This window comes from Rana temporaria, chromosome 9 (genome assembly GCF_905171775.1).
Source record: "Rana temporaria chromosome 9, aRanTem1.1, whole genome shotgun sequence".
Classification (NCBI taxonomy): domain Eukaryota; kingdom Metazoa; phylum Chordata; class Amphibia; order Anura; family Ranidae; genus Rana; species Rana temporaria.
This window is the reverse complement of record NC_053497.1, coordinates 85994911-86015183: the sequence shown is the minus strand read 5'-3', so window position 1 is coordinate 86015183 and position 20273 is coordinate 85994911. Positions and strand designations below refer to the sequence as shown.

The window sequence follows — 20273 nt, the reverse complement described above, 5'->3', positions numbered from 1 at the left end:
CGATCCGCCCTATATGCTTGCTACGCAAGCTGCGTAGGGGCCCAGCAATGTACTCGGGACCCCCGCCTCCCCCTCGTGTCCTTTTCCATACACGTGATGTAAATAGGTAGCCCCCGCCCTGAGCTATTAACTGTCTGACGCTGACCGTGTGTCCTGCCGAAAAAGTTCCCCGGTGTTCTGCCAAAAAAGTTCCCTTGGCAGATAAGGACCCCCCCTGTACTGCGCAGGCGCAGCACGGCGCTTGCGCAGTACGAACCTGAACTGAGCCTCCGAAAATAGCCGAACATGTAGATGTCATGGATATGCAGTAATGTCTGGCAGCTTACCTTGCTCTCCATGTGTTCACCTTAGAGGCCAGACCCTCTCACCTGGCTGCTTTTAACATCTCTCCTCCCTGTATGGCTCCACCCCAGGCCATATCAGGAACTCTATATTAACCAGTGCACTGCAGGTCTGCCTTACTGATCAACGTTGTATGTTAAGCATTGTGTGTTTGGGTTCCTGCTTGCCGTGTGCTATGCTTATCTCTGTGTACCGATCTTGGCTTGTCCCAGACTACTCCCGTTTGCCTGTGATCCTGACCCTTGGCCTGTCCCTAATTTATCCTTGTCTGCTTGTCGCCCCGACAATCTCTATCTGGATTCTGTTGCAGCTAAGGCCATCCTCAACACTAGAGGCTCTGGCGAATACCAGCTGGATCTTAGACTCGGCGCCCAGGGGAATCTTGGGCTCAAGCTTCCTGTGGGATCCCTGTTTGTGCTCCAGTGGACCTGTCCTCCATATCCACTCTGTGGTCCATCCGCAGCAGTCTACCATAGGGTTCACTACCTTGTGGTGCACTCCTGACTCCAACGGGGTGCATCTGTCATCTGGCCACAGGTGACCTGACAGTAGAGCTAAGACGGAGTCAGCACTAGACGGCAAGTCGCGCGCCACGCCTGCGCAGTACAGGGGGGTCCTTATCCGCAGGGGGAACTTATTTGGCAGAACACCGGAGGCTGTTGAAAGGTAAACCAGTTTCAAGGCTCTGTCTGCACAATCACAATGTAATTATTGTATAATTAACACTTGTCGCTGCTAGTTGACCTTCGTTTTGTCGCGGTTTTTATTAGGATGGTCAGATGGTAATTACTAGGACGTGAATCATAGGGAAAAGGGAATATTTCTGACTAATGAATGATTTTTATTATTTAGCTCTCGTTCCTTTTCGGACCAAGAAATATTGGTTGTGGATATTTTAGCCGCGGCAGAGTCATTGGTGTGCAGGGGGTAGCAAATAGGCGTTAAAGAGCTTGTTATATGTTTAAGATGGATAGCTGAATTGATAGATCGATAGATGGATAGATACACATATTTTTATTGTGGTGTAGGATCTGGGCCTGCTGTCCCTCCATCTTTCTTTCTCTCCTTTATTTCGCTCTCTCTCCCTCTTTCTTTTTTCCCTCCATCCCTCATTCATCTCAGACTCTAACCACGCCCCTTCTGAGCCACGCCCATTTGAGCCACGCCCACTATTCCCAGTGAACCACGCCCATTTTTCGTAATGTAGAGCTTGAAAGAGATGTAGAGGGAGGGCCCGGAAGTGACTCAAGCCCAGGGGCCCCCACCACCCTAAGTCCTGCCCTAGGTACAGATACCTGTTGTTACGGAACCATGAACCAGACGTACAACAAGAGATAAGTGAAAATAAGAAGGCTTTATTGAAAATCAAGCTGTAAAGCAAAAGTCCAAACGGATGGTGAAACCAGAGGTCAGGAACCAGAAGGGTAGTCAGACGAAGCCAGGATCAGGAACCAGCAGGGAAGTCAGACGAAGCCAGGATCAGGAACCAGCAGGGAAGTCAGACGAAGCCAGGATCAGGAACCAGCAGGAAGTCAGACGAAGCCAGGATCAGAACCAGAAGCAGCAGCAGCAGTCTTAGAAGCATGTGAACACAGGAGGACCAAGCAAGGAACTGAAGCCACAGAGCTCCTATATATATGAGCCAGGCATCCAGCTCCTCCCAGTGGGAAGGAGGAGCCGCAGGGTGGGAGGCTACAAGAGACCTAGAAACCAAGATGGCCGCCAGCACATGTCAAACGAAGGAGACAGGAGAGAGGTAAGACCATGACAGTACCTCCCCCTCAAGGGCCCCTCCTCCGCGGTGCAAAAAACGGTTTCTGAGGGAAGCGTGCGTGGAAGGCTCGGAGCAAGGCAGGAGCATGGACATCTGCGGAGGGAACCCAGGAACGCTCCTCTGGACCATAACCACGCCAGTGGACCAAAAACTGCACCCGACCGCGGACCAGGCGTGAGTCCAGGATATTGCTCACCTCATACTCCTCATGATTGCCCACTTGGACCGGACGAGGCCGAGGAACCGAGGAAGTGAAGCGATTGCACACCAGTGGCTTCAACAGGGAGACATGAAACACGTTGGAAATCCGCATGCCAGGAGGAAGCGCAAGGGCATAGGCTACCGGGTTTACCCTGCGAAGCACTCGGAAGGGACCAACAAAGCGAGGGGCCAGCTTGGGAGTGGGCACTCGAAGGTTGAGGTTGCGAGTGGACAACCATACACGGTCTCCGACCTGGTAGGAAGGAGCAGGCGCTCGTCTGCGATCAGCCTGGAGTTTCTGGCGCTGCGCAGAGACCTCAAGGGACTTCTGGATCTGTACCCAAGAGGCGCGTAGGACGGAAAGGTGATCCTCCACAGCCGGAATATCCTGGGGAGAGAATGCCTCCGGTAACACGGCAGGTTGGAACCCATAATTGGCCATGAAGGGAGACGTCCCAGAGGAAGAGTTCACAGCCGTGTTCCTGGCAAACTCAGCCCAAGGCAGGAGATCAACCCAATTGTCCTGGTGATCGGAGACATAGCAACGAAGGAATTGCTCCAAGGCCTGATTGGATCGTTCTGCGGCCCCATTGGACTGAGGGTGGTAGGCCGAGGAGAAGGAGAGATGAATCCCCAACTGGGAGCAAAAGGCGCGCCAGAACCTGGACACAAACTGACTCCCCCGATCCGACACTATCTCCTTGGGCAAACCGTGCAACCGGAAGACCTCCCGGGCAAAAATCGTGGCCAACTCTTGTGCAGAGGGTAACTTCTTGAGAGGAACACAGTGGCACATTTTGGAAAACCGATCCACAATCATGAGAATGACCGTATGGCCTCGGGATGCAGGGAGGTCCACAATGAAATCCATCCCCAGGTGTGACCATGGGCGCTCCCCCGGTGGCTATGGGTTGCAGCAGGCCCAACGGAAGGTGCCGAGGGGACTTACTTTGGGCACAAACGGAGCATGCCGCTACATATGCGGCGATGTCGGAACGTAGGGAAGGCCACCAGAACAGACGTGAAACAGCCCAGGACAGCTGATTCTTACCAGGATGCCCCGCGGTCTTGGAGTTATGGTAGGTTCGCAACAACCGAGTGCGCAACTCCTCAGGCACAAAACATCTGCCGTTGGGTCTCCCAGAGGGAGCACCAGACTGAGCCGCCAAAATCTGCTCACCAAGGGGAGAGGTCAGGCTGGTGCGAATGGCGGCCAGGATCTGATTCGGAGGTATAACCGAAGTCGGTATAGATTCCTCCCTGGACAGCTCGGAGTACTGCCGTGATAAGGCATCCGCCCTGATGTTCTTGGAACCAGGTAGGTAGGAGACCACGTAATTAAAACGTGACAAGAACAGAGCCCATCTGGCCTGACGTGGTGTCAATCTCTTGGCCTCAGAAAGGTAGGTCAGATTCTTGTGGTCCGTCAGGATGAGAACCGGAACCACCGAGCCCTCGAGCAAGTGCCTCCACTCTTTGAGAGCCTGCACTATGGCCAATAACTCCCTGTCACCAATCTGATAGTTGCACTCTGCGGGTGACAGTTTCCGGGAGTAAAACCCACAAGGAAGCAGCGGACCCTCTGGTGTTCTACGCTGAGACAGAAGGGCGCCTACTCCCGTCTCAGACGCGTCCACCTCGAGGACAAAGGGCAACCCAGGGTTGGGATGAGACAGAATCGGAGCCGACACAAAGGCGGATTTTAGGGCCTCAAAAGCCCGGATGGCCTCGAGCGGCCAGACCTGGGAATTACTGCCCTTCCTGGTCAGATCCGTGAGAGGCTTGGCCAGCATGGAGAAGTCCCTGATGAACTTCCGATAATAATTGGCGAAGCCCAAAAAGCGCTGCAAGGAACGAAGACCACTGGGCTGAGGCCACTGTAAGACAGCTGAAACCTTCTCAGGGTCCATGGAGAACCCCTCAGCGGAAATGATGTAACCCAAGAAGGTTACCTGGGATCGGTGAAATTCGCATTTCTCAAGCTTACCGAACAGCTTGTTCTCTCGTAACCGTTGCAACACTCGCTTGACATCCAGAATGTGGGCCTCCATGGATTCAGAGTATACCAAGATGTCATCCAAATAGACCACCACACACTGCTGCAACAGGTCACGGAAAACATCGTTGATGAATTCCTGAAAGACTGCGGGCGCATTGCACAGCCCAAAGGGCATAACCAAGGATTCATAATGCCCAGTCCTGGTGTTAAACGCGGTCTTCCACTCATCGCCCGCCTTGATCCTTACCAGGTTATATGCCGCCCTCAGGTCGAGTTTGGTAAAGACCGTGGCCCCCTTAAGGCGATCGAACAGCTCGGAAATCAAGGGTATCGGGTAAGCGTTCTTGATCGTGATGCGATTAAGGCCCCTGTAATCGATGCAAGGCCTCAACTCACCGCCCTTCTTTTTCACAAAGAAAAATCCAGCCCCTGCCGGGGACGAGGATTTGCGAATGTGACCACGGGACAGCGCCTCCATCACGTACTCCTCCATGGCCTCATTCTCCGCAACCGACAGTGGATAGACCCTGCCGCGAGGAGGAACGGCACCAGGTTGTAACTCTATGGCACAATCGTATGGGCGGTGCGGAGGTAGGGCAACTGCGCGCACCTTATCGAATACATCCCGGTACTCCTCATATTCAGGAGGCAACAGAGAGTCCGAGGAAGTACACAGCAACTTGACAGGCCCATGGATGCAACTAGCCCCACACTGTGGTGACCATGAGAGGATCTCGGCCGATCTCCAGTCGAAAGTCGGATTATGCTTCTGGAGCCAGGGGTACCCCAAGACCACCGAGTAGTGTGGAGACGAAATAACCTGGAAGCAGACCGACTCTCTGTGAACGGCACCAATGGCTATCCCCACTGGAAGGGTCTCATGAGTCACGTGTGACGGCTGGAGGGGTCTGCCGTCTATCGCCTCTAGAGCCAGCGGGGAACCTCGAGCCTGCAGAGGAATGGAATTGGCGGCAGCGAACGCACTATCAATGAAAAAACCACCAGCACCAGAGTCCACCAACGCCTGGGTCGTCACCGAGCCCCCGACCCAGGAGAGGACAACAGTGATCAGTGGTTTATCAACACGGGAAACCGGGGACGAGGAGACTCCACCCAAGATCTGCCCCCGACAGGATCTCAGGTGCGAGCGTTTCCCAGACGGTTCGGACATGCCAACCGAAAATGCCCACCGAGACCACAGTACATGCATCGGCCCTCGCGTCTCCGGAGTACCCTCTCCCCCTCGGACAGGCGAGCAAACCCCAGCTGCATGGGTTCACCCCCAGACAAGTCAACCCCAGGAGGCGTGGGAGGAGAGGGAGGCACGGGTGGGACAGCAAACGTAGGCGCCAAACTGTTAGGAGGCCTCCGCAGGCTCTCCTTAAAGGAAGGTCTCTCCCTGAGTCTGGTGTCAATCAAAATCAGGAAAGAAATAAGAGCCTCGAGCTCCACTGGTAGGTCCTTAGCTGCAACCTCATCCTTCAAGGCATCCGAGAGACCATGAGAGAAAGCAGCGACCAGAGCCTCATTATTCCAGCCCACTTCTGCTGCCAGGGTACGAAACTCAATGGCGTATTCGGCTACGGATCGTGAACCCTGTCTGACGGACATAAGGAGCTTCGCAGCAGAGGCGGCGCGAGCCGGCACATCGAATACCTTCCGAAGAGAAGCAACAAAACCGGAAAACTCGGCAACCACCGGATTGTTGTTCTCCCATAAAGGGCTGGCCCAGGCCAAGGCCTTGTCCGAGAGCAGCGAGATCAAGAAGCCCACCTTTGATCTCTCAGTGGGAAAGGCATGTGGCAGCAACTCGAAATAAATGCCCACTTGGTTAAGGAAACCTCGGCACTGAGTTGGCTCTCCCCCAAATCGATGTGGAAGGGGGGCAGAACCGGTCATACCCCGAAACACTGCAGGCGCAACAACAGGTGTCGGGGTAGACTCTGGCGCAACAACCGGAGCGGCAGTAGGAGCGGGCCCAGGAGCGACAACCGACCCATCGGCAACGGGAGCGAAATGAACCGTGCGTTCAAGCAGGGTTTGCAACGCCACGGCGAACTGACCCAACAGGTAATCCTGCTGATCAAGTCTGGCAACCAGCATGGGTAGCGAGGATGGCCCTGTACCGTCAAAATTCATGGCTTGGTCCTAATGTTACGGAACCATGAACCAGACGTACAACAAGAGATAAGTGAAAATAAGAAGGCTTTATTGAAAATCAAGCTGTAAAGCAAAAGTCCAAACGGATGGTGAAACCAGAGGTCAGGAACCAGAAGGGTAGTCAGACGAAGCCAGGATCAGGAACCAGCAGGGAAGTCAGACGAAGCCAGGATCAGGAACCAGCAGGGAAGTCAGACGAAGCCAGGATCAGGAACCAGCAGGAAGTCAGTCGAAGCCAGGATCAGAACCAGAAGCAGCAGCAGCAGTCTTAGAAGCATGTGAACACAGGAGGACCAAGCAAGGAACTGAAGCCACAGAGCTCCTATATATATGAGCCAGGCATCCAGCTCCTCCCAGTGGGAAGGAGGAGCCGCAGGGTGGGAGGCTACAAGAGACCTAGAAACCAAGATGGCCGCCAGCACATGTCAAACGAAGGAGACAGGAGAGAGGTAAGACCATGACACCTGTATAATACAGGTATTTGCACCCACTTCCGGGCATAGATATCCGCAGAATCTGCGGATAATCAACGCCACTTCCTGTCCCCCCTGCTGTCTTCTGGGAGATAGAAGACATGAGGGACCATTTAGATTGCGCAGCACGACTCGCGCATGCGCAGTAGGGAACTGGGAAGTGAAGCCGCAAGGACCCAGCATCCAAGGACCAAGGCACGTGTCGGCATCGGGTGCCGACATCGCGGGCGCGCTGGACAGGTAAGTGTCCATAAGAGTCAGCAGCTGCAGTAATTGTAGCTGCTGGCTTTTAAAAAATAAATAATTTTTTTTCCGTTTAAAGAAGCACTTAATCATGTATTGTAATTACAACTTCGGTCTATTTACACATACTGAAAAAAAACTGTTTCACTCAATGTAAAGTTATATTCCTCATATCTGTACACTTACCTGTATGTCATCCTTTTTTTCCTGAAATTCTTCAAATGAGTAATTAATGCATTAGTAATTGCAATAAGAATTTCATATTCTTCCAAGGGTCTAACTGTAGCTTTTATATTATTGTAGATACCACGTATTCCAGCGTTTATCTCTTTAAACAAAGGTTGGTCCTTCATCTCCTCTGGTGGGCAGTGCCAATTTGAAAAACACTTCTTGTAAATAGCCCCAGATACTGTAATGAGACAAGAAAATAAAGTAATACACCAGTAAACCACAGACTAAAACTTCAAGGTTCTTTACATTTTTTGGTAGAATTTTTTTTTATAACTTTAAACGAAACTGCACTAGTTGGTGATTGGAGGAAAAAGTGGCATGACTGAGTGAATTGAACTTACTATGCCTATGTGCCTCTGTGGTGGCCGGAATTGTGACCCTATCTTCTTCTCCAAATTTTTCAATAATGTCTAGCGTTTTTAAAAATATATTAAAAGGGCAGCAACTATTAAAGCATACAAAAAAAGGCCTGATCTTCCACCTTGTGTTTTAAATGACCACACAGATACAAAGGCATTGACTAATGATACCTAGCTATTGCATAGTTTGGAACTCCTGTGACGCAACATAGGTGCTACCCTTGCTAACTGCTTGTTCAAGGACTGACATCCTGTTCTGGCTTCATTACCTAGTAAGCTACTGACCTGAAGGAGGAATGGAGGATGGGAGTCCAGGCTTTTCAGATTTCACTGGCTGCAAGCTTGGTCAGTGGAGAAGAGACAGAAAATTGCTGAGGAAAGTGGAAATTGGGAGCATATTTGAGGGAGCAGAGATCTGAACAGGTACAGATGTGAAGGCTGGATGCAGGGCATGAGAAGGTGGGAGGAGGAGGAGAGAGAAGATGGGGTGCAAAGGATGAGGAAGGACATAAAGGCTGGGTACAAAGTATGAGGGTGGGGAAGAGGATGAGGAGGGGAAAGAAGGCTGGGTGAAGAAGACGAGGAGAGGAGAGAAGCCTGGGTGCAGAGGATGAGGAGAACTGGGAAGACAGGGTGCAGATGATGAGGAAAGTCATAAAGACTGGTAGGTAGATTCACGTAGGTTGGCCTAAAATTAGGACGGCCTAGCCTAGTCTTTTTAGGCTACACCGCCGTAAATTATTTAGGCTATTAGTGATTCTCAAACCACTTACCTTCAAATTTTCGGCGGCGTAGCCTAAAACGAGCGGGCGTAAGGGCGCCTAATTCAAATGACTGGGAGGGGGGCGTGTAGTATGGAAATGAGGCTTGACCTCAAGTTTTTTGACGTTTTTTGACACTGCACATGCGCAGGGCAACTACATTTCCCAGTGCGCATTGCGGCTAAGTAGGCCGTACGGGCCTATTGATTTCGACGCGGACGTAAACGACGTAACTCCCGATTTGCGGACGACTTGCGCAAACAACGTAAAAAATTCGAACCTCGCGGCGGGAACGGTGGCCATACTTAACATTGTTATTTCACTTCATAGATGGAATAACTTTAGGCGGCCTATCGCATACGGAAACAACGTAATGCGACGGTGTAGGCCTGGCGTACGTTCGTGAATCGGCGTATCCCCTAATTTACATAATCTACGCCGACCGCAATGGAAGCGCCATCTAGCGGACAAAAGAAACATTGCAAGCTAAGATAGAAAGGCGCAAGCCGGCCTATCTTAGCTTTGTTTAAGTGTATCTCTGTTTAGGAATACACTTAAACACAGGCCGGCTTAGATTCAGAGTTAGGTCGGCTTATCTGTAGATAAGCCGGCCTAACTCTTTGTGAATCTACCTATGGGTGCACAGGATGAGGGTGGGATATAAAGCAGGGTACAGAGGATTAGAAGATGAGCGAAGATAGGGTACAAAGACTGAATGAGGAAGGGAGAGAAGGCTGGGTGCAGAGGATTGGGGGGGAAACTTGCAAAGGATGAGGAAGATGCAAAGGATGAGGAGGAGAGAGAAGACAGGGTGTAGAGGATAAATAAGGAAGAAGAGAAGATAGGGTGTAGAGGATAAATAAGGAAGACGAGAAGATACAGTAGGGTGGAGAGCATTATGACGGAAGAGAATACAATGCCACGATAAAGTATTCATACCCCTCGACATTTTCCACATTTTGTCATGTTACAACCAAGAACGTAAATGTATCTTATTGGGATTTTATAGACCAGCACAAAGTGCCACATAATTGTGAAGTGGATGAAAAATTATAAATGGTTTTCAATTGTTTTTACAAATAAATATGTGAAAAGTGTGGCGTACATTTGTATTCAGCCCTGAGTCAATACTTTGTAGAACCACCTTTCGCTGCAATTGCAGCTGCAAGTCTTTTTGGGTATGGCTCTACCAGCTTTGCACATCTAGAGAGTGACATTTTTGCCAAATCTTCTTTGCAATATAGCGCAAGCTCTGTCAGATTGGATAGAGAGCGTCTGTAAACAGCAAGTTTCAAGTCTTGCCACAGATTCTCAATTGGATTTAGGTCTGGACATTGACTGGGCCATTCTAACACATGAATATGCTTTGATCTATACATTTCATTGCAGCTCTGGCTGTATGTTTAGGGTTGTTGTCCTGCTGGAAGGTGAACCTCTGCCCCAGTCCCAAGTCTTTTGCAGACTCTAAAGCCCTGTACACACGATCGGATATCTGATGGAATCTAATCCGATGGATTTTTTTGTCGGATATCTGATGAAGCTGCCTTTCATCAGTCTTGCATACACACTATCAGACTAAATTCCGACCGTGCCAAAACGCGGTGACGTAAAATACTACGACGAGCAGAAAAAAAATGAAGCTCAATGCTTCCGAGCATGCATCGACTTGATTCTGAGCATGCGTAGATTTCTCTTTCGTTCATAGACGGACACAGCATCCTTTGACCTTAGGGTTATGCTTCTTCCTACCAGGAGATTTAGGCAGAATTCTACAGCACTTAAGGTGTTAAAAACTTTCCTTCATGCCGCTCCTCCCAGGGGGCGTGGCTCCCCCAGGCATAACCCCCACTCTGCTTCAGCAGCCTCAGTTTGTTTCTGCCTAACCGTCAGGAGAGTCAGGCTCTCTCTGGAGTCCTGGACTCGGGAGTTTTTTCTTGCAAATTTTTTTGCTTTTTGCGAGTTTTTCCTCGCTTTTTTATTTTATTTTTGAATCCTGCGATTCTTCTATCAACAGCCGACTGGGTGACAGGCTGGGTCCTCGACCCTTGTAGTCCCCCCAGGTTCGGCCTTCGAGCGTGTGCCGGCCCTCAGCTCCGCTTTGGGACGTCCACGACAGGCCCCATTGCTCCAGGGGCGGCCGGGGAACTTCGGTTCTAGGGCACACATATGACCGGTCTCTATGGCCTTGTCACAGTGTGTCTGGCTGACAACCATGCCGTTCGCGGACGTTGGTTCTGTCTGGGATACCTCCAGCCGGGTAGTCGCAGGACAGGTAAGTAGTGGCCCCTTACTCAGGTAAGTGGTCTGGCTGGAATGTTTTCCCTTGGGAGGTCGACTGAGGGTTTTTCCCTGCTTTCCTCTCTCCCTTATTCCTCTCCCTCCTTCCCCCTTTGGGTGACGGCTGTGCAGGGGGTTTTTTTCTCTGGGGCTCATTTTTTTCACTCGTGGTATGGCTGGGGCTGTTCTGTGTCACTGCAGGGGACTGTGGTGGACATTCTGGGCATTTTTGTGTGTGCTGTGTGCTGTTTTGGTGTACTGTCATTTTTGGGTACACTGTCTTTTTAAAACTGCGCAACGGCGGCCATTTTGCCGGAGCCGCGCTTGTATTATTCGGCGGCCATTTTCTTGTGGCCGGCGCCGTTTTCAGCACTAGTTCGGCCTCTAGTGGCCGTTTCGGCGGGGAAAAAAGACCGCGAATCATCTGAGGGGACAGACGCAGCGCTGCAGCTTCTCCTCAGCACACACTTGCCTTCACAGACCGCGCTGTACCAGAGGGTGGTGAGTCTCAGGGGGCCCCATACTGTGCTCTAGCGGCCGGGAGGTGACCTGTGGGGGACTTTTTTCCTGCCATTGGCAGTGGGGGTGACACGGCAGCTGCAATATGGAGCCTGAATCAGGCCCCTCATTCCTCACAATGCCGGAATTAACCCTTAGCGCCCCTTCCCCTGCCACATCTGTTGAGTCGGTGTCGGCTGTCCTGGAGTCTTTTTCTCACCAGGTTTGGAGCAGCCAGTGCTCGGTTGGGGGGTAAAAAAGTGCCCCCCCCCGGAGGCTGTTTCTGGGGATATCTCTGACGCAGAATCTGATGCTTCTGGTTCTGTCATGTCAGAGGATGCGGGCTTAACCCACATGGACAGCGAGGATGACTCTGCTGCGGAGTCTGCTGACAAGGAATTTGTTGGAGCTCTTATTACTGCGGTGCGTGAGACTCTTCATTTAGAGGATGTGGCGGAGACACCAGCGGTGTCAGTCCCTTTTGGATTCCGCAAACCACCGCGTACCGCTAAGGTATTCCCTTGTGTTCCTTATTTGGACAATTTGTTGTATAAGGAATGGGATACACCGCAAAAGGCTTTTACTATTCCTAAAAGCTTTGCTACCCGTTACCCCCTGGAGGAGGACTTTTAAAAAAAAAAAAAAAAAAAAAAAAAAAAAAAAAAAGTGGGTCACTCCTCCGTCGGTGGACCCTCCTGTGTCCAGACTGAGTAAGGCTACTATGTTGCCTGTGGAGGGGGCTCCTGCTTTCAAGGACCCCGCTGATAGGAGAGTGGAGGCCGTGGCCCGCTCCCTGTTCTCGGTGGTGGGTTCGGCGGTAAGGCCGGCTCTGGCCGGAGCCCTGGTTGCTCAGACGCTAACTGAAAGGGCGAAGCTCCTGCTGCAGGATCTGGAGGTCTAGGGTGCTTCCGAGTCCTCTAGGGACCTGGCTGAACAGTTGATTCAGGGTCAGAAGTTTCTCTGCGAGGCGGATATGGATTAGATTCCTTTGCTTTCCAGGGCTTCTGTCTACGCAGTGGTTCTGCGCCGCCTTATATGGCTGAAGTGCTGGTCGGCTGACCAGTCCTCAAAAAAGGCCTTGATAGATTTGCCTTTTAAGGGCGGACGGCTTTTGGGGGCATCCCTGGATGACATCATTAAGGATGCCACTGGAGGTAAGAGCACCTTGCTCCCTCAGTCGGGGAAGGGTAGGGAACCTCGCCGCAAGCAAGGTCCTACTTTTACTACCCCCTAAGCGGTTTTTTCGTGCGGCTGGAAAAGGTCCGCAAGGTGCAAAAGCCCTTGCTGCCGGGCGTAAGCGCCCCTGGTTCAAAAAACCGAACAAGCCTGCGGACAAGCCTGCTTCCGCATGAAGGTCTGCCCCCGCCCGGGTCTCGGGTGGGGGGACGGCTTCACGCCTTCGTGGATCGGTGGAATTCTCTTCTATCCGACCGTTGGGTTTGCGAGGTGGTCGCCTCGGGGTACAAGATAGAGTTCCTTTCTTGTCCCCCAAACAGATTTTTTCCATCCAACCTCCAGCTTCCTCCGGATCGTCGGCTAGCCCTGTCCGGGGCTGTCCAGGATCTTCTGGACAGGGGGGTGGTTGTGCCGGTCCCCTCGCTGGAACGGTTTCGGGGGTTCTACTCCAATCTGTTCGTGGTCCCCAAGAAGGGAGGGGTTCGCCCTATCCTGGACCTAAAGGCCCTCAACTCCTTTGTCAAGGTGCAGCGATTCAGGGTGGAGTCGGTCCGTTCTATCATAGCGTCCCTCCACCAGGGGGACTTCATGGCGTCCTTAGACATCATGGACGCATACCTGCATGTTCCCGTTGGCACAAGCCACCAAAGGTATCTGCGCTTTGCGATCGGGGAGGACCACTATCAATTCGTGGCCCTCCCGTTCGGGCTGGCGTCGGCACCACGGGTGTTCACCAAGGTGCTCGCCCCGATCCTGGCCTTGCTACGGCAGCGAGGGATCGCTATCGTGGGATACCTGGACGACCTTCTCCTGAGAGCTTCTTCAGGCTCAGAGTTAGAGGAGGACGTGTCCATCACGTGTCGGACTCTGCAGGAGTTCGGCTGGTTTTCTGAATCTCAGAAAATCAGTGTTGGTTCCGTCCCAGAGGCTGGAACACCTGGGGCTGGTTTTGGATTCGGGGGAGACAAAAGTGTTCCTCCCATCGCAAAACCTGCTGACCCTGCAATCTGCAGTGAGACAGTTGTTGACCCAGAAGTGGTCATCTCTTCGCTTCTGCATGCAGGTTCTGGGTCTGATGGTGGCCTCCTTCGAGGCGGTTCTGTATGCCCAATTCCACACCAGGGTACTACAGAAGGAGATTCTGTCACGATGGGACAGGGTCCCATCTTCTCTGGATCGCCAGATTCGGTTGAGCCATCTGGCCAAATCTTCCCTGGCATGGTGGCTGACGTCTCCGGTGCTTCGGTCCGGGAAGTCTTTTCTTCCGTGCCGCTGGACAGTGGTCACGACGGATGCCAGCCTCTTCGGCTGGGGGGGCGTCTGGGGCACCCAGTCAGCCCAGGGGCGCTGGACTCGGGAGGAGTCCCGCCTGCCGATCAATATCCTGGAGCTCCGAGCAATCAAGCTGTGCCTTGTCAGGTGGTCGCTGGAGCTACAGGGCCGTCCTGTCAGGATCCAGTCCGACAACGCCACGGCCGTGGCGTACGTCAATCATCAGGGCGGCACAAGGAGCTCGGCCGCGGCGACGGAGGTCGCTCACATACTTCGGTGGGCCAAAAGGTCCGTTCCGGCCCTGTCGGCGGTATACATTCCGGGAGTTCTGAATTGGCAAGCCGACTTCCTGAGTCGCACGACTCTGGATCAAGGGGAGTGGTCTCTCCACCCGGAGGTGTTTCAGATCCTGTGCCAAAAATGGGGCACTCCAGACGTAGACCTTCTGGCGTCCCGTCTCAATCGGAAGGTGCCACGGTTTGTGGCCAGGTCAAGGGACCCGTGGGCAGACGCGTCAGACGCGTTGGTGGCTCCCTGGGGTCAATATCACCTGATTTACGCCTTCCCTCCTCTAAGGCTCCTACCCCGCCTGCTGCGCAGGGTGGAAGCCGAAGGGATTCCAACGATCCTGATCGCCCCAGATTGGCCGCGTCGCTCTTGGTACGCGGACCTGGTACGTCTGGTGGCAGACGCCCCCTGGCGCCTGCCTCTGAGGGAAGATCTCCTGTCTCAGGGCCCGATCTTCCATCCTGCTTTACGGTCACTGGCTTTAACGGCGTGGCTGTTGAGAACCAGGTACTGAAGGACCGGGGCCTGTCGGGCCCGGTAATCTCTACCATGATGCGTGCACGGAAGTCCACTTCTCGAAAAATTTACCATCGTACATGGAAAGCATACATCTCTATGTGTGAGGAGATGAAGTGGCACCCCCGTACTTACGTGGTGTCCCAGATCCTGCTGTTCCTACAGCAGGGAGTGGACCAGGCTCTTGCCTTGAGCACGATCAAGAGTCAGATTTCTTCTCTGGCTGTTTATTTTCAGCGTCCCGTGGCAGCGCACTCTTTGGTTCGCACGTTTGTGCAGGGGGTCCGGCATGTGGCCCCCCCGGTGCGCCCTCCGCTACCTTCTTGGGACTTGAACTTGGTCCTCTCGGTGCTTCAGCGTGCCCCCTTTGAGGACATTCGGGAGATCCCCTTGCTGACTTTGTCGCAGAAGGTGATCTTTCTGGTAGCTATTACCTCTATCAGACGAGTGTCTGAACTGGCGGCCTTGTCTTGCAAGGCCCCCTACTTGGTCATCCATCAGGATAAGGCGGTGCTGCGCCCGCAGCCCTCTTTTCTTCCGAAGGTCGTTCGGCCTTTTCACATTAACGAGGACATTGTTGTTCCATCATTATGTCCTCAGCCGAAGAACCCGAAGGAAGCCTCTTTACATTCTCTGGATGTGGTTCGGGCCCTTCGAGTTTACTTGTCGGCGACAGCTCCGTTCCGGAAGTCGGACTCGCTGTTCGTGTCTGTGTCCGGTCCCAGTATGGGCCTGGCAGTCTCGTCGGCCACCATTTCCAGGTGGATCCGACAGGTTGTGCTTCAGGCCTACGCCCTGAAGGGGCGGGCGCCTCCCTTTCGGGTCATGGCGCATTCGACCAGGGCGATCGGGGCCTCCTGGGCTTCCGACACCAAGCCTCTGTGTTACAGGTGTGTAAGGCAGCGACCTGGTCGTCGTTCCACACTTTTTCAAAGTTTTATAAGGTGGATGTGAGTGCATCTTCTGATGCCTCCTTCGGCCGCAGGGTGTTACAGGCGGCAGTTTAAGGTTGGAGTTCCTCCGTTGAGTAACTCCGGTTTTGTTTGGGGTGTAACCTGTTTTTGCTGTGTTATTTTCCCACCCCTCGAATCTTTTTGACACTGCTTGGGGACGTCCCTAAGGTCAAAGGATGCTGTGTCCGTCTATGAACGAAAGAGAAAAAAGGATTTTTGTACTCACCGTAAAATCCATTTCTCTGAGTTCATAGACGGACACAGCACCCACCCCTCCTTTGTTTGTACTGCTTGTTACGAACTGAGGCTGCTGAAGCAGAGTGGGGGTTATGCCTGGGGGAGCCACGCCCCCTGGGAGGAGCGGCATGAAGGAAAGTTTTTAACACCTTAAGTGCTGTAGAATTCTGCCTAAATCTCCTGGTAGGAAGAAGCATAACCCTAAGGTCAAAGGATGCTGTGTCCGTCTATGAACTCAGAGAAATGGATTTTACGGTGAGTACAAAAATCCTTTTTTTTCTCCGATGGAGTTCCACACAGACGATTGGATTTTTCTATCGTTTTTTTTATCCATAGGAAAAATTTTAAACATGTTCTATTTTTTAACACAGATGGGGAAAAAAAACGATGGGGCCCACACACGATCGGTTTGTCTGATGAAATGAGTCCATCGGTCTGTTTTCATCGGACAAACCGATCGTGTGTACATGGCTTAACAGGTTTTCTTCTAAGATTGCCCTGTTTTTGGCTCCATCCATATTCCCATCAACTCTGACCAGCTTCCCTGTCCCTGCTAAAGAAAAGCATCCCCACAACATGATGCTGCCACCAGCACCATGTTTCACGGTGGGGATGGTGTGTTCAGGGTGATGTACAGTGTTCGTTTTCCGCCACACATAGCTTTTTGATTTTAGGGCAAAAAAAATTCAATTTTGGTCTCATCTGACCAGAGAACCTTCTTCCACATGTCTGCTGTGTCCCCCACATGGCTTCTTGCAAACTGCAAATGGGACTTCTTATGGCTTTCTTTCAACAATGGCTTTCTTCTTGCAACTCTTCCATAAAGACCAGGTTTGTAACAGTTTTCCTGTGGACAGATTCTCCCACCTGAGCTGTGGATCCCTGTAGCTCCTCCAGAGTTACCATGGGCCTCTCGGCTGCTTCTCTGATTAATGCTCTCCTTGCCCGGCCTGTCAGTTTAGGTGGGCGGCCATGTCTTGGTAGGTTTGCAGTTGTGCCATACTCAAAGCTTGGGATATTTCACTTTGGAGTGTATATTGTTCGTGTATTGTTTATTTACTTCACAACTTAAAGTGGTTGTAAAGGCACAAGGTTTTTACCTTCATGCATTCTATGCATGAAGGTAAAAAACCTTCTGTGTGCAGCAGCCCTCCCTAATGCTTACCTGAGTCTCCGAGACTCGCACTCCCGATTGTTTTTTGGCAGCAGCGGGAGCCATTTGCTCCTGCTGATGTCAATCACAGCCAGTGAGTCAATCAGAAGATGGAGGGGGCGGGGCCGAACCGTGACTCTGTGTGGGAATGGACCCACAGAGCCGCTGATTAGGAGCGAGCCTGCTGGGGTGCTGCCATTGCAAGCTGCTTGCTGTGGGAGCACCCGGCAGGAGGGACCCGAGAAGAGGAGGAGCTGGGCTCTGTGCAAAACCATTGCACAGAGCATGCAAGTATAACTTTTTTGTTATTTAAAAATAAAAAAAACAAGACTTTACAGTTACTTTAATAAACTTGTGAACCGGAACAAGCATGCAGTTTCCTGAGGATTATTTCTGCTGCCACTGACCCCAATGCTGAGGATTATTTCTTCTACCACTGACACCAATGTTGAGGGTTACTTCTGCTGCTACTGACACCAATGATGAGGGTTATTCTTGCTCCTACTGACCTCCATGCTGAGGGTTTTTTTCTGCTGCCACTCACACCATTATTGAAGGTTATAATTGCTGCCTCTTCTCTGAGAACACTACTTCCCAGAAACCCTTGCACAGCTATGTCTGTGACAGTGCTTCATTATCATAAAGTATGTTATTAGAGAGAGATACAGCAGCAGAATGAATGAAGGATGGAGCTTCCTGGAAATGGGTCATCTCTGTTATATACATATATCTTCCTATTTTCTTACAATGAGTATGGACTTTGCCTGATATTTTTTCCATTGGAAAAAATTTGGTAACTTAAGCCTCGCACACACCACTAGTACACACCAAAGAAAAAACCTGACAGCTAAGGTCAGAGTGGCTGTACTAACAATCCGATGTTAGTACGGCGATCTCCCCTACTGTACTCTCACAGGGGGACGCCCCCCCCCTCCCACCAGAATACTTCGGGCCAATGGCTGAGAGCGCTGACCAGGGGACGGTCTGCAGACTTTTTTGCAGTCATGAGCCTTTGACATAAGCTGTCGGATTGGCTGCCATGCACACAGGTCAAATGTCAGACGGTTTCTATTGAACCAGTTGGTGCCGGCCGACATGTGGCAAAATGTGGTTCAAATGTGGCACCCACCCAACTTGACTTGTGGGTACAAAATGAGGCCCTTGGGAAATTTGAAGTTTGACACCACTATTCCAGGTAATCCATTACAAGTGATTTATCCAGGCCTTGGTAATATGGATGAATATTAACCTGCCGTTCTTTCAGGGTTGAGTTACATCTATGCATTGTATCAACATACATTACATGCATTTAAAGCAATTAACATGCATAGTTATTTTTGTGGACCATCTGATTTTCGGTGTATTTTAGTGCGTTTGAAGCCCAATGTTTTAATGGGACCTCAAAGATTTATATAGTACAAAAAATTATAGCAGCAAACATTATATAATGTTACTTTATTTTCCAGTACTATACCTCCTTCCAGGGCTTGTAGCACAGGGTCATCTACAGAAAAATCTACTGTGTCTTCAAACTCCTACAAAAAAAAAAAACATACATATCACAAAAAATTGTCATAATAGAAGTTATAGTGCTTTCACATTAGTAATCACACTGAGAGCAACATTGCAGTCAACATGTTTAGTCAAAAATAAGTGATGACATGGAAAATCTTGTTTATTGGTTTGGGCTTCCTTATGGCTGATTTTCCTGAAGGAACGCTGATCTGCATTTAAAGTGGAACTACACTGTATCTGGGCGCCACAAACCAAACACCCTGTTTAAAATGGTATTAAAACCAAAACCAAAAATGTGTTATATTGCAGCTTACAAATTGTTAAGTGTGGTGGCTGCATTAATTATTTTTTTTAAGACTTTTTCCTCTGTTTTCACCTGGTGATCTGGCCAGTAACACATCTGTATCCACTCTGGATGAAGGAGCACAGGGGGCGCAGCAGACAGCACAACTGTCAGCTTGGGGGAGGGTAGGGTTAAGTGTACTAGCAGACATAATTACACTAATAAATTGAAGCCAAACTCCAACACACACTTTATACTTAGCTACAGCAAAAAGGTTTTTACTTTTGGGATAAAAGTTTTACAAAAATAAATAATACCTGATCATTTTAAACACCCCTGCCAGTGTGAAATGGTTTGTCTCATCCATGTAAACTGATACATTCTGCAGGAGAGTTTGTGCTTTTGAAAAACCAACAGCTTTACTGGCTGGATCACCAGTTGAAAATAGAAGACAAATAAAAAAAGCAATCTGCAATAAAATAAATGTTTGCTTTTGGCTTAAATTCATTTTGAAATTCAAAGCAAATGCGCTCCATGCTTTCTTTTGCTGACAAATCACTTAAAAAACCCTAGCATTTCTGACTGTGCCCTTCTTGAGTAAGGCCAGATGATTCATGCAGTATGTACTTCCTGAAATCCATCTGTCCTCAGTTTCGGCATGAATGCAGGAGGATGTGCTTAGCTGAGCCCCTCCTGAAGACTCCTGGGATATATGACATTTGCCTAGGCCTGGAAAGCAGGAAGTAACTGAAGAAATGTAATAAAAAATACATAAATATGATATACTTTCTTATTTATTTACTAATGATAGCAGCATATGGATTAAATATAATCAATGTCGATTGAGAGTGAATTTCTGCTTTAAGTGCATTTTTACTTAAAGAAGTTGTAAAGCCTAAATTTTTTTTACCTTAATGCATTCCTTGCATTAAATGCATTTAATGGTTAGGTTTCAGCATCCCCCCTTTTACTTACCTGAGCCCTCATTCAATCCAGCACCGTGCACGTCTGCAGGTCTTCTCTCCCCTCACTTCTGAGTCTTGCTGGCTTTGTTGGGGCACTGGGAGCTATTGGCTCTCAGTGTTGTCAATCAAAGCCTGTGACGAGGGAGCGGGGGGCGGGGCCCAGTCAATGGATGCAGCAGCGGGGGGCTCGGGTGCTTTCCATGGGGGACACTGGACATAAGGGAGGGGCAGGAGTGCCAGCGTGGGACCCAAAAAGGGGAGGTTCACGACTGCTCTCTGCAATTCCGTTGCACAGAGCAGGTAAGTATAGACATTATTGTTATTTTTTATTTACCTTTACAATCACTTTAAAGTATAAGTGTATTTGTTAAAAAATAAATAATGAGGGCTTGTCTCAAGTCACCCACAGCTTCCGGGTCCTGTGCTGAGTGGTTGCAGATCTGTCAGTGGTGGCTGGTGTATTTTTCTTTTGGGGGGTGGCAAACAACCCCCCTGGGTGCCCGGTAGTACGGCACAAAAACCCCCCCACCCGGGCGGCCGGCGCTTACCTTATCTAGGTGGCGGGCTGTGGTGTCCTCCAGCAGGGTCCACCCACTG

The 20273-nt window shown here is 50.7% G+C and overlaps 1 protein-coding gene across 2 annotated transcripts in view; it reads right to left on the bottom strand.

Moving 5' to 3' along the window:
* The window catches only part of LOC120913694, an 88729-nt gene that overhangs the window by 54622 nt on the left and 13834 nt on the right, over positions 1 to 20273 (bottom strand). For both annotated transcript variants that reach the window (XM_040323840.1, XM_040323841.1), the window contains exons 3-4: positions 18388 to 18448; positions 7379 to 7601 (exon numbers count right to left, since the gene is read on the bottom strand). In XM_040323840.1, the coding sequence (XP_040179774.1) occupies positions 7379 to 7601; positions 18388 to 18448 (284 nt within the window). The remainder of the gene's footprint in view (positions 1 to 7378; positions 7602 to 18387; positions 18449 to 20273) is intronic.